The sequence below is a fragment of the Cardiocondyla obscurior genome, linkage group LG23, assembly GCF_019399895.1.
Source record: "Cardiocondyla obscurior isolate alpha-2009 linkage group LG23, Cobs3.1, whole genome shotgun sequence".
Taxonomy (NCBI): Eukaryota; Metazoa; Arthropoda; class Insecta; order Hymenoptera; family Formicidae; genus Cardiocondyla; species Cardiocondyla obscurior.
The window spans coordinates 1,341,685-1,356,955 of NC_091886.1; the positions used below are offsets into that span (position 1 = coordinate 1,341,685).

The 15,271-nt window shown below is 48.6% G+C and overlaps 1 protein-coding gene across 1 annotated transcript in view; it reads right to left on the minus strand.

Moving 5' to 3' along the window:
* The window catches only part of Ds (dachsous cadherin-related 1), a 271,196-nt gene that overhangs the window by 45,370 nt on the left and 210,555 nt on the right, over positions 1 to 15,271 (minus strand). Inside the window, exon 2 of the mRNA XM_070671613.1 lies at positions 4,484 to 4,661. Coding sequence (XP_070527714.1) covers positions 4,484 to 4,661 — 178 coding nt within the window. The remainder of the gene's footprint in view (positions 1 to 4,483; positions 4,662 to 15,271) is intronic.

Genomic DNA, 15,271 nt, shown 5'->3' on the forward strand with positions numbered 1-15,271 from the left:
GAAATCCTCTTATCGAGCCAAATAATGTCGGGGTATTAGCCGACGTAGAGAACGAATCTACGGGGACGCACCCGAAGCCGGTCTGCATAAATCACGAACGTCCCGTTCCCGCGGCCTTTTCTCGAGCCCAATCAACCGCCGGTGAGCCTCTCGCTCTCTCCGTTCATCGGGTTTTTTCCCCGCTTCATCTCGCTCCCTTCGCCCGCTCTTCTTTCGGCATCCTTCGGCCGGTATCTCGACTTTCTCCCTTCATTTTATTCGGACACACGTGAGCACGTGTGCGTCGACGTGAGCTCCTTTTAACCCCCGCGTGCGAGGTAATGCGCCGCTCGTGGTAATATTTCAGACGTGAGAAGCTTATGGAGTCCCCTCAAACGACCGCGCTCTTTTAGAGCATCGTGGGCCACCGTAAGGTAATTGCTACGCTGATACGTCGATTGACCCGTGAGCTACGCGCGATAATGACCGCGGCGTCACGAGGGAAGCGATTACGCTACTATTCCTGTGCTTTAGCATCGCGCACCCCATCGCATTCCGCGTAGCCTTTCACGGCCGGTGATAAATGTCGTTCAAAGTTTAGTTGTCCCAGAAGACCGGCGTTTAAACCCGCGAGGGCTTCACTTTGCCAATGGCACGCTGCAACTATATTGCCAGGCCATTACCATACGTCTTTCATTTGAAATTAATCGGAGATTATCTCGCGAGTTCTATCTCTCTATGCGGATTTTCGCGATAACGCAATTCCGGGGAGCGATGAGAAATCGCGACGGGGCACCGCGCACTCATGACCGCCGCCTCGGATTTAGGCGATACGCGACGCAAGTGTTAATATCAAAGACAGTATGTAAAACGGGTAATCCGATGTTTAAACGGTTTACAACCGTAATTCATAGTAATGTATGGACTCGGACCGCGCGGAGAGCTCACCCGAGCGCGAGGAGATTTATAGGTGCGAGTATCATTGGAGTCATGCGTCAAGAGCCCGTCCTCCGATCCTCGATCCTCGGTGCCACTACGGTTCCTACCTCGGTACGTGGAGGAACGAAGCCTCCGATCGTCCGTGAAATATCGAAGCATCGAAAGGCATCGATCTTCGGGCACAGTCAATGAAACTTATCGAAAAGAAACTCGTTGCGTGCCTTCAGCGACGCTTATTCCTTAATTGTTGAACACAGTCACATCCCACGGATCAAATAACTTTTTTTTTTCTCTCTCCCCCGCTTCTCTCTCCTCTCTTGCGAAGGCAAAAAAAAAAAAAAAATCGATTACGCGTTCTCGCGTTCGACACGGAAGACGCAACCAGATGCGAACGGATACCGACTTCCTGGGGATAGTTCAACGGCATTTTAATGCACGTTGCCTGATATTTTCGTGCCCGCCGCAGTCCGGCCCTTTTAATTTCACGCGGTCGATCGTCGGGATGAGTTCTTTTCGGGATTCGTGCGGCGGGGGATACGAGGGGCCTTCGAGAGATTTATGCGGCCGGTAGGTGCGGCGGTGCTCAACTTTACGCACGGTCAAATTGCGCCGCGCGAGAAATGAAATAACTTCCACGAGCGCGCCTTACGAAAATGCAATAGTAAATATCGACGGATTTAATTAAAAATTACTTTTTATCGTCTCCAATTTTTTTTCCCCACGTACCAGCTCGAGAGATTTTTCTTTAAGTCGCGAGTAGATACCTTCGCGTAAACTTCCGCTTCTTTTTCTCGTGCGGATAAAATGGAGAGTCCCATCAATATGCCACACGTGCGCACGCCGACACCACGCTACAAAGTACGAAGTGAAAACTCGCACCAGTGACATATCCGAGATTATGCACGGTAACGCGACGGGAGTCAAAAGGGTGAAATAAATAAGCGCAAAAACGGCCCGAACAACGACAGTTGGAGTTAAATCCCCCCCCTTTGCCCCAAAGATTTATGACACCAGTGCCAATAAAGTCACTTCCCAGCGTGTATTCCTTGCATTTTTTACGTTTCTATATCTTTATACAAAACCACGAGCGGAAACGCGATATCGAGATTGAAAAAGAAAAAAAGTAAAAAAAATAAATAAAAATAAAAAGAACGTCTTGGACATTTTTCCATCAACACGATAATAAATCGCAGATAAGCGATAAAATCTGATCGTTGGAGAAATCCCGATACGACAGGAACTACATGGGAGAGAGATTAACGTGGAAATTACATTAAGATATCGCGGTCGCGTGTAATCGATGCCGAGTGGAGGTCGTTTCCGTCGCTTTAGAGGTTCGCTGGTAGAAAATCCAGTTCGGATATACGTGCCGGATGATAGTAATCACATCACGCAAACGAATGCGTTGAGAGAATATTTTTCAACAGATTTGATTACATATCGCGAGTTTAAAATGTTATCTGTTTTCTCTATAATTTATGGCAGCGAGATTAAGCCGATCGGAGTAACATACCTACACGCCCCTCGGAGCTACGCGAGCTACGAGAGATCGGAAAATTTTACTTCGCTAATTGTTTAATCTAGTTGGCAATAAATTAGCAGGGTATCGCTCTAAATTTATTAATCAATGTCAACCGCTCCAAGTGATTATCTGAGAGGCTTCGGGGACTCGGCGCCTCGCGTTTTAATGTCGATTCCGCATCCGCTCGTCTTCGGGATCCGGGGTAAAATAACTCGCGCAAGAAAATTCCGCGTATAAGCAGATGCCTTTCGCAGATCTCCGCTTTGATCCTGAGCGCGCAGGTAATAATTATCGCCGCAAACGCGCGCGGCGTTATCCGTTGCTATTAACGCGATAAAACCTCGCCGTGGTTTGGTTATCGTCCGCGTTTCTCGCAGATAAATATCGACGACGATATACGGCGCTTCTTTGCACCTCCTGACAGCGGCGAAACTACCACAACGTCGTCGGGGACAGGGAGGCAACTCCTCGTTGTCGCCGTACGCGAAGCGACCGTCAACAGGTGGTATAAATCATGCGCACCTGGCCCGCGCGGTTCACGGTGGCTCGCGATTCGCTTTACTGCCGTTGCGCCAAAATGATTTTCTCCGCGCAAATTACTAGCGGGCAATAAGAAGAATTAATCGCCGGGGTAAAAATAAGAGGCGAGGAGGAGGATTAATGAGTCTCTCCCGGGCCCGCGCGGCGCCATGAGGAAGCAGTAGATGCGCGAGGACGTGCGAATCGCCGGAAGGTATTTGTAATCATTTCCGCGCGTCGGAGTCTTTGGCTCGGATATAATATGCTCAACTGCGCTCCATTGTGCGTGTACACATGTATCTCGGGAGAAGATGAGATTTATTTATTATCACGAGCTGTCACTTCCGTTTTGCCGCGGAGCAGCCCGTCATGGAAATGTTTTCTCTTGCTTTTCGGTTTCTTACCGAGATGGCCGTCGTCCTCGTCAGCAGGTGGTATAAATCACTTCGTGCCGGTATTGCGATGCACCGCGGCGGTATTCGCAATGCCGTTCCCGCGTGCCGGTGCGCCCGTCATATCCGGCCGATTCTATTGTCTGTCGGATAGTGTCGCCGGTGCCGCACGGCGAACAATCGTACCGATAACGAGCGACAATTACGCGAGAACGCACTCCCAGTTTGCAAAACAGCATAACGCCGACAATAGCAATGTGCTTCTATTCGGATTCCCTTTCTTATTTCTCAACCACTAGTTATCATTTTCCTTCCCAGTTGCTATTTCGCCGCTTTCTCACCCTCTTTCCCGAAGTGCTACCGGATCGGTGAGCGGCAACGGCCGTTGGTAGGCCTCATGGATCAATGGACCTTCAGCCGTTGTCCTTTCTCATAAGGCGACCGCGAGCCGCCGCGTTGAAAATGGCCACGGAGCCTACCGTCGACATAAATCATACACCCTATTACAGAGCTACTAGATCTCGACGAGCCGATAGCTGGCCCGGCTTCTTCCTCTTCGCGATGCGTCGCTTTGTTTCTCTTCCCGTTTTCCGAACCCGCGAGTTTCTAACGCGCGCGTTCCACGCGTAGCTGTTTCTACGTGTTCCCCGCTTGTCTCACCGGGGTCTTATCGACGCCCCGTGCGTGTACACGGTACTCGCACGCGAATAGCGGAGCCGAGCATTGTTCTTATGTCGTCGAAACGAGAGATCGCGATGGCGTGAGAGATCTCGCGATCGAACGAAATTTTATCGCGACGGTTTCGAATTACAATGACCGTGGTTGTTAGGCGGTTAGATGCAACAAGTTCCGGGGAGGAGAAAAATCACAACTGCGGTACTTAATATCAAATAATAAGGAGAGATCAATATCTGGGAATATTTTATCTCTTTGAGGCAAATCGACGATTCTAACGTGATATCATTAATACTATTAATTGTAAATTAGTAAAAAAAATTAAAAGGTTAATAATATCGAAAATAGTTAATGGCAAATAAATCGTGACTGTTCCGATAAATCCATATACGTATCAAATCTTTTAAAAATAAATGCACAGTCTTATAATAAAAAAAAAAAAAAAAATGACACAAACCTCTATCGGTGGCAATGACGGGCAGTTCAAGATAAGGCGCCGTTTCTCTGTCCAGCGACGACCGGATGCAAATATCTCCCGTATCACTACGCACCAGGAACTGTTCGTTCTCCAGTCGTCCGGCTAGGGTATAATTGACCATCGCGTTTACGCCGCAATCGGGATCGGTAGCTTCCACCTGCAACGAAAATAAATCAAGGTTAATACTGCGATAAAATAGAGAGTCCGGCGTACAGCAAATCAAAACGTATGCACATTTTCGTGCTAATCTTGCGATTCGTGTGACGAGAACGCGTTAAGTTCGCTCGCTCTTCCCTGAAAATTGTTTTCGCGCTGAATGACTCCTTGCTGAAATTTATCGATCTCATTTGTCCATATCATTCTCTTTTTTTTTTTTTTTTTTTTTTTTTTACCGTAACAAAACGACACGTTGACGATGAATGTAACGTCGTCGCGCCTCCCCGAAGGCGGAATCTCCCCGGGAGAAGTACTTTGTTTAATTTCGCCCGGCGTTCATTTCTGAAACGGGATACCCGCGGATCGCAAGGGAGGTGGTCCATCCGTAATCTGGGCCCCAGTGACTAATTTGCGAGCGAGCCATCCTTTCCCTGCCCTCCCGGAGGAGGACCCGGAGACGTAGCTACGACGAACCGAACGGACAGACGAGCGAACGAACGGATGGACGGATGTGGGGGCGGTGATGGACGCCTCTGTGCTTCCAGCGTGTGTGATTTATGCGACGATTCATCGCCATCCACCCCACCCTACAATGTAATACAAGTTACGAGATTCCCGTACGGTCGTTAACGAAAATGCCTCCCCATTTTTTCCCCGCCTCGGCGAGCGCATCGTTTGGCAGCTCGTTGTCTCAGAGAATACTCTTCGGTGTCCTTTATTTCGAAATTCTTCCCCTTCCCTCTTGATTTCCGTAAAAAAAAAAAAAAAAAAAAATGACGATGACAAGAGAAACCGATAAAGCTTGAATTATACATATTTTTTACGCCGGTCCTTCTCTCTCGTTTTTACGCGCGTATCAAATTCTTCGCCGGTCGGTTGGCCCCGTGATAAATACCTTCGCATTAGCGTGTAAGTTCTCGCTTCGCAGCGCGGAATATCCGAACAATAAGACTTCTCACCTGAATTACAACTTAAATAGCAACTCCCCCGCGGGCGACACGGTACAAGTATAGCTCGATAATTTATCGCGCGTCTCGAGAGCGAGAGACGCGTAGCGCAACTGCGAGTCGTCCCGGTACGCGGGGCGAGCGATTTCCAATTTTTGCGCGCAACGAGTATCGATAATGCCGCCCGATCAGCAGATTATGATCGGTTGGGCCGGCCGAGTAATTGCCATCGCGGCAATCGGCCGAACGTGGATTAAGTCGACGGGGGAGAAAAACGAGACAAAGGGGAGAGAAAGAGAAAAGCAAGAGACTCGTAAATTTGTACCGGCACGAGACGTAATTTGCAGAGCGTAGTGGTAGTCGTCTCGTGGGCCAGTTGCCGGGAACCCGACGTAGAAGAGACCGAGACGCGAATCCCGGCCGGTAATGAACCCCTTAACCCAGGCAGAGTTGCTTTAATGACAGTTTAAAGTTTCTTCTCGCGTTCGAGGTATCACGTTAGCCATCTAGCCGTGATCTGAGTACTCGGGAGGGAACCGATCCTCCCATGTTGAACAGGAACGTGGAGTCGCGATCGCGATCGCGAGCCGATGATCGATCACTTCGTTACGTCGCGCACGGCCGATTTGTCGCGATTAAAGGCCAGATCGCTCGCGAAACTCCACCGAGAACAATGATTAACGCTCGTTTCATTGTTTCCATTTATCTCGCAGTTGTAGAGAAAATGTTTCGCGTTTCAAAGTAAATTAAGCGATTACTTCGCGTTGGCACGGCGTTGAAAGCAATGCGAACTGTACGTGAAATCTCTCTAATCATACGCTATTAATAATATTGCCAGAACCGCAACGTTGGCAAACGCGTCCCTTTCTACAGAATTGCAACGTTTTTTTTTTCTCTTCTCTGTGGCGCGGTGTTTTTTTTAATAATTAATTGCAAGTCTGCTGACGGTTCGGTGAGTAAGGTAAGGAGAATGCGCGGGAAGAAATTAAATTTGCTATCCAGGCAATAATATTCCACTTGGAAACAATGTACGAGAATCGTGAGAATCGTAGGGAGGGCGCGTCGAAAGAACAAGATTGTAATCTCGAGCTACAATTAAGGAGGTCGGGGCGGTTCGCGCGGAGAAAATATTCCCTTTCTACGTAGGCGGGTCGCAAGCGGAATCGCATAGGCGGACTAGAGCAGGACTTCTGAAAGCCGATAAATCGGCACGCGTGTTCATCGGCATTTGTCATTACTCCGCCCGATCTGATAAAACGAGCCACAAACGAATCGGATATAATGACCAGCAACGAAATTATAGCGTGATCGCGTTATGTTATATTAAAGTTATACATACCGCGGGTTATATTAGCCTGCGTGTAACACGTGTATTTTATTAGTATTTATAGACGATAGCGCACGGGAAGGAAATATCGCGATAGGGGAACACATGCAAGTACTATAAAATATTACGACTCGTCCTATAATACGCACCGCGCGTTAATAAACTGGCGTTATTAATATCCGCAAAGCGCCTCTCGCTAGTCGCGTCCCGAGAACGCGCGTGTGAGAATTACCATAATAGAACCCTAATTTGCAACACCATCCCCTGCGCGTCCGTCGCGATTTTTCCAAGATGCGTAACGCATCTATCCTCTCGTAAGGGAAAAGGCGAGGTGCGGAAAGCGAGAAGGTAGGAAAGGGATGGCTGGCGGGAAAGGAGACAAAGAACCGGGGCGCTATGGGGTCCTCGACATAGGTGGAAACAGGACGGAGAATAATAAAGCAAGGAGTCCGCGGGGAATGATTTAGTGGCGAGCGGTCGAATAACTTTCCAGCCAGCACTGTTACCACCTCGAAGCGGCGACGAGCTCTTCGTGGCTCGTGAACTAGTGTACCGAGCACGCTTCTTCCAGGGGAGAAAGAAACGAGACGGAGACAAAAGAATCGGGTTGAAAGAGAAAATTTGTTAGACCACGCGCGGAATTTCTTCTCGAACATTAGAGAGGCCTACAGATACTTTCCGTTTCTCTTTCCTCTCGGAAGCGCGGAAAAAATAAGTTTTTGATCCTGATTTATTTAAATAATCATGCTACCTATTTTTTTTTTTTTTTATTTTGAGGAGAAAAATTCGCTGGGAAATATAAACCGAATTGCAATGTGCATTAAATCGCGAGCAGTTTTACCTGCTATTCCGATACCCCGGTGGGAGTATGCCGCGTGATGCATTGTTCCGCTCGTTTTGTTGCGGTCCGACCTTGCGAGGAATATCGATTTCAATCGGTATATATGCGGAATACAATCCGATGCGGATTCCTCTCGGTAAGACAGACCGGCACCGAAGCCACGAGGATCCCAAACGCTTTGTTCGCTTTGAGAAGAAACCGGGGTTCCCAAGCAGGTGATCGAAATAATACGTTTTTACGCGTCGCGCTTAGATGCGTTACGTAACAGGCTTGCTGCATTGCGCAACAGATTTTTTTTCGCGAAATATTAATAAATTTTTTTTGCTCTAATTACGCGGAGCGCGATAAAGTAAAAGATCAAACGGGGAACGTTGCGCGGCGGTCAAAGATAGCCAGCGTTAGCAGAACCAGTAATAAATCAAGATTTAACTCACTACGTATCATATCACTTACAATACGCAACATCGCTTCCAATATTCAACAAAGCTACGGAGAATCGCTCCTTTCCGTATGCCGTGTGTAACGCATTTTACAATCGCTTAAAGTGGCTTTAAATCTTCCGGCGGCCACAAGTACAAGCGTGTAATATAAATAATCTGAATGTCCGTCCGCGATCAGATAATCGTATTAAAGTGCGCGTACAACGCAACAGTGGTAGGGCCCCCAGTCGCCCTTCGCCCCGCGTGTCTCGCCCGTCAAAACCCTCTCCGCGTTCTTTGCTCTCGCCATCCATCGTCCCCGAAGGAACGGAGGAAGAGGAAAGAGGTAAAAGACGATTGGAAATCATCCCCGTCGCCGTGGTGGTCGAAGGTATCGTTGCCAGTGGGGTCCCGCGCGCGTTTGCCGAGGGGGCCACGAGAAGAAACGGACGCGGCTCTCATTCTCGCTACGCGGTATGCATCACTATAGGGCGCGCGGAAGAAAGAGAGAGAGAGATAGAGAAAGAGAAGAAGAAGAGAAGAGACCGGGGAGAGAATCGCTTGCATATATGTACGAGCGGTGGCTGTCTACACCGGTTATAAAATACGGTGCCTCGGCAGGCTCTCAGCATGCTCGCGCCTCTGCCTTTAAGGATGGCGCGCGAACCTTCCCTCTGCGGTACACCTTCACGGTTCTTCGCTTTTCTCCCCCTCCTCCCACCTCCTCCCTGGCACCCTAAGCCGCGTCCAGATCAAAGTAGCGAATTTATTTACTTAATTGTTACAGCCGCGTAGTAGCAGGTGTCGGCGCTGGCTCTCAGGAGCATACCGATGATCGTAATCAAGCCGGTACTTCGTCTCAATTTTTTACCCGTCGAAGGATACATTGCGCTATAACGGATTCGGCCGATAAATCTAGCCTCCGGAAGATAACTCTCCTTAGAACGCGTTAGAAATCGTACCCTCTTACCCGTAACTTTTATTTCAGCCGAGCTTTTTTACGCGTCGAAATCGCGTCGGCTGGAATACATTTCTCGCATACCTCCGTTGTCATTACGCCTGACGTAACGTCGTTACTCGCGTCACTATCGTTTCCAATGTCCCACCCCGATAAAGAAACAACCTCGGAGTAACGTGAAGTCGTTCGCGCTGAACGGCGCGAGGAAGACATTCTTCAGGCTTTCTTCTTGACATTCATTAGAGAGATATAGATCGTTTATTAGCGACACGCAAGACACGAGAATGCCCGTGAGTCACGAGATATGTGCTGGTAGTACAGTTTTTTGACTAATGAAAACACCTGCTTTTTCACTCACGTCCGGATCTCTTACAAAATCCTATTAACCACCGTTTTAAGATCCATTCAGAAGATAATACCATTCTATCGATAATTGTAGCTGTATCAATTTTAAATTGCCTCGAAAAACAAAATGCAAGAGCTTTTAAGGGAGTTTTTTTTTTAATTATTTGAATCTGAAAAAAAAAGTATATTTAATTCTTTTACGTAAAAAATAATTTATGTGGATGCGAGTTCTCTGAGGTGCACTGCGCCAAGAGCGTTTCGCGTGCGCGTGGCAATTATTATAGGAAGTTATGAAGTTCCCGTCGCAAGGCATCGCACGATGTTCGCAAAGAGTCTATTAACGGGCGATAATCGATCTTCCAGGTAATTGCCTGACCGGTTTGCCAACGTCTGCGATCGTATTGTGTGCCTAAACGCGATTCATTTCGATCTCTTCTCTCATCGACCGCACTCGATATCTAATCGCTCTTCGTTTGCCCACCGTAATTTTGCGGACCCGCAGAACAATTCATTAACAGTGCGCAATAAATTACCGGCCTGGCGTTTGCGAGCCCGTATTCATGCTGTACGCGCGTTTCTACCAACGTTACAGCGGAGTTTAAATACACTTTCAATCAATATATCGCGTTTGCGAATACATTATATCAATCAGCCAGCGCGGAATCTAAAACCGCATCAGTCAGAGGGAATATCAAGAAGATAAGATTGCGCTTAATCGTTTCAAAACGATTCGCAAGCTGTTGCGGTCATTATTGAACACGCTACGCCTCTATGCGCGATAGAAACAAGTCTGTTGGACCGTAATGGACCTTCGCTGGAACATTAGTCAAGTGATCTTTCGGCATTCTGCGCGCGTCAAGTATTTTCCGGCGCCGCGCGCTTGGCAGGAACGGTCTGCGTTTTGCGCGATCGGTCCGCGCGGGCTGCGGCCCGCTTGATTAATGCAAGCGATTCACGAAGCTAATAGCACCGTGCGCGCAACGTTTCCTTCCGTTAAAAAAAAAAAAGAAAGAAAAATATTCCTTAATATTGTATGAAATTCCCGTGCATTAAGCTTACCGAGCGGCTCGGCTCTCGCATTCTCCGAGGTCTACGCGTCCAGGCCCGTTCGCGGCATTTACCGCGATGTACCTTTCACTATAGCGCGAATCGCGCACAGAGTCCGGCTTACGACGCGGCGATATTTCATACGATTATCCTTCATATCGTTGGGTCACTAAATCATTCCCGGCAGGACGGCCGCCGGTATCCCTTCAACGTGCGAAGCGCGCGGTGATTCGTAAAATTCGTGGCAAACTGGAACGGTTTCCGCGTGCAACGCGTTTCCTCGACGCCGAAACGCGTCCCTCCGGCGAAGGGATTCATCACGCAATTCCTGCTGCGCACACCGTCGACCTTCGCAGCCGGCCTTCACGCTGACCGTGGAGAATTAGAAAATCATCGAGCACACGAGATCATTGAGTAAATTAATCTCGCGCGCGACACACCTCCACGGTCTATTTGTGTCAACCGATTTGTCTCGCCTCCGGTGAGAATAATTTCTCGTAACGAACCAACCTTCCCCGGCGTATCCACTAATATCCGGTCGTCCAAATCGTCGCTACTTTTTATATTTTATATATATTTTTTTTTTAATTAAAATCGCGACAAATCTTTTTTCGCTCGCGTTCTTGAAGTCTTCGCGACACCCTTTCGTTCCAGCAAAATCCGAGAGTTTTTTTTTCTTTTCTTTTTTTTTTATCTTCGGTTCCATGTTACTTTCCGTGTCCGTCGTACGTGCAACGGTTCGGCCTCTCTGCTTTTTGTATACGCGAGCTCGACAGATAGAGCTGTTTGTCGAGCGAGCGGAGAAGCCATCCTCGGCATTTGCGGCTCGCTACCTCGCTGACGGACTGACAGTCGTCGTCCGGCAGTACCGCGCGTATTCGCCACGAGAATTCCCTGCTTTTCCTTCTTGCCGTTGGAATTCCCATCCCTTTTTCGCGTCCACCGTCTGTTACTCTTGACGTTATCGCGAACATCTCAAGCGTCATTTACATATTTTGAAGATAGATCTTGGAAATTTGTATTTCTGCCAGTATGATATCACGTACGGATTGCCGTTGATCTTCTCTAGCAACAAATGTCTCGTCGGCGCAGACATATTACTTCACAAAAAGCTCGCATGATAATTTATCCGGACGGTGTCTCGCGACTACGCGATGCATACATATATGCTGGCGCATATTTAAAACCCTTGCGATTTACACATAAGAGATCCTAATTGCGCGAGCGGCGCGACGCAGACTAGGCGCGCGACGTCGGAGAAGCGTTTCGAGTCGGAAATTTCGTGGGTGGATAGGGCACTGGAAGTACCTTTGTCACGCGATTGACACGCGGGGACGTCGACCGGGCAGTTACGTGAATCACCGCGGGTCACAGCCGTACAATTAGTTGACTCCGTATCCCGTTTGCATAAATAAATACACGTGTGTTTGCCGCTTTCGCCCTCGCAGCACGCGTCGACGCTCTTCTTCTCCTCTCGGCTTTTTATCCTTCCCATTGAACGCGAGCGTGCATACGAAGTTCCTGCACGTCGGGCACGTGGAACGTGGGAGGTGAACGATGAAAAATTACGAAACGCATTTCTTTTTTTTTTTTTTTTTTTTATTAATAATAAAAAAACTCAAAATAAAAAAATATATATATACATAAAATATTGTGGACGCGGGCGTATATTTGTTGAAATAAGTTATCCACGTCGATAGCCTCACGCGCTCGTAATCTCCACTTTCTCAGAACGGAAAACGAGGCCAGAGTACACATCGTAAGATGATCGTGCTCTCGAGTGTAGTGAGTATTAGGGCCCCGTTTCACAGCGAAGTTACGTGGATGCGTACGACATACGGTACTAATCGTATTTAAGCCAGGATGCTTTACATACTAGCTCGCAAGAGTCGCGGAGTAAAAGTAACCGCGGAAGAGAAGGGGACGTTGGACGGAAAGCTCGCACAAAGCTACTAACCCGACGAACTCTATAGAACCGTCACTCACTGTTACCTGAAGAGTCGGCGGTAAAAGGCAACGTGTCTCCCTCATCCTTCTCCTCCTTCATTCCGTCGCTTGCCACTTTTCTCGCTTCTTCAGCGCGTCCTGCTGTCTACTCCGGCCTCCTTGCCATTTTTTTATTTTTTATTCGCGTACGCCGCACGACGAAGCGCGACGGCCACGTCGTGGCTGATTTTCTATAAGACTAGCGGCGAATATCGAGGCCCCGACAGACTTGTCGACAGACGCACGTACGACCAATAGACGCACCCGCGCGCGTGTGAAACGACCGGTTCTCTATCGAACGATAATCGCACGAACGCGAGAATCTTGTAGATGACTATTTGATCCTGCCAAGGGGGACGGAATCTTTCATCTCTCGCTTATCGTCAGGCTGATCAAACGACGTTTAATGTGATAAAGATAGGAACGCTATAATATATGTATAGTGATAGAAACAAATTCTGAAATTTAATGAATCGATAAAATTTAAAAAGGAGAAATTAGAGATAATTTTACAGCAGTCAATTAATAAAATTATAAATAAAATTAGATATCAGAATATTAAAAAAAAAAACAAAAATAAATAACGTTTGTTAGTTTTCGTAAAGTTTTTCCTTCGAAGTATCTTAAATCAGTATGCCACAGCGATCGTCTGTTTCTGGAGGAACCAGTATGGACCTCCTCTTAACCTTTGATCTCTCGGGGTGCGTGTTTTCGCTGCGGAGCAGCAAGCCGTAAGGCGAGTCGGACGGGGCCCCCGGCGGGTCGCTGGCCGGTAATTGCGATGAAATATGGCGGCCACTTCTCATTAAAATAGTTTAATATATATTTGTCAAGCTATCGCCGCGACGTACGTCCCGCCATTCGTTATCGCCCTTCGCCCCCAGCCCCCGCGTTCGCGTGGAGAAAAGATCGTCACGAGGTGAACGGCGAAGGAGCGCGAGGTTTATTTTTCGCGAATTCGGCATTCGGTTAATGGCGTCCGTTTGTCTCGTTGTCACCGGCCGCGGCGGCTCGCAGAGACTCAGATACGAACACGGCCGCACACGCACCGAGATCGCAAATGGATACGTCTTGTCTCATGAAAGCGCGAGAACCGAAACGCCGAGCTAATCTAATTCACATCTAGCGAGTTGAGAAAACCGAACCACCGGCTAGTATTTGCAACGGCGGTTAATTATAGTTAATTATATGAGCGAAACGCTGATGTCAGCTATTTGCTGAATATCGCGATAAGAGAGCGGCCTCTTATCGCGGTGAAACGTAGGATGTGAAGAACGTCAAGAGCACGGCGTAAGGGCGAAACAGGAAGAGACAGATACGAATAGCCCGGGGTCCTCGACTCTCGAAAGAGGGTCCAGTTTATTATTATTCGGCAACCGCCCACGCGCAGATCGATCTCCTCGTGTCCCAACTGGCTGCCCAGTCCCAACGTGCCAACAGCATTGGATTCCGCGTTCCGCAAGAAGACTCTCCCGCATCTCCCGGTCGGCCCCAACCGGCGTTTGGTACCCCTATCTCTTCGTCTTCCGCAAGCGGGCCTCCTCCGCGAGCGGCGAATCTCTCTTTCTTCTTCCCTCGCGTAGAAAGAGCCCAACTTGTACGAAAGCGCGAGCGTGCTACAACGCCACCGGCGGAACTCTCCAGCGGGTTAAGAGAAAGGTCGTCGATTAAGATAGCTGTCCGCTCTTCGCGGTGTGTACCTTGTACAGACTCTTCGTCTGCCTAGAACCCCCCTTCGCTTTCGAGCCTGCCATCCGGCGCGTATTCTCGCGTGGCCCGTCTCAATAGAGTACAATCCGCCGGACCGGTCCGGCGACACCGCGACGGCCGACTCGTTTTCTTTTCCACGTTCCTCACCGTCTGCTTCCTCCGCCTCTTTCTCTTTAGCCGATCGACCGGAAAGATCAGGTACATAAGTTCGCGGGAATTGCGACTACCGGCTCCAGATATTTTCCGAGTCCGCGGCTGCAAAATAGATAATCGAGCCTCGTGTGACCAGCGAACATATCTTTCGCGGAAATTGACCGTCGCGAGAGTAACGCTGATAACTCCATCGCTGAGCCCATGGTTCGATGAAACGAGACTTAATAGCGCAACGGTGCAATTCTTGCCCGCAATACGCGATATCGTCGAGGTTGCTGCGCGAGTGGCCGAGCACGATAAAAAAAAAAAAAGAAAAAAAAAAAAAAAGCAGCCGGATAAACGAGATCGCAATAATCGATACACCTATCCTCGCATTAAAGGATACCCCTGCGCCTTGTACGCCCGTCCGCGATATTATTGATCCTGCGCACGCAATCGCTCGTATCCCATTGCGATTTAATTGATCGCGCCGATTAATAATCGCGTCTCCGCGTAGCCGCGCTCCTTCCGCGCTAAAAGTTACCGCTCTCTCTCTCTCCCTCCCTCCTCCACCGCTTATCTCCTTCTTTCTCTTCTCCCTTGATCTCGCCGATCTTTTCTCCGCCGCCAAACCACATGGATGTCCCGCTCCTTTTCTCTCTCTTTACACCGACCTGGCACCTAATATAGCGAGACGAATTTATAACAGTCAATGAGTAACGTCGCGTATTTTATATTTTCTTACGCTCGCCCGTTCGAATAATCGAGCGCGTGTATCGCGCGTATTTCCGATCGCACGCACATGCAGGTTACAACGGTTCCGGCTGCGTGTGTGCGTCCGCGTAACGACTTGTCGTAACAACAACGCGCGTGTAATTAATATCTCATCTCACGTTAGT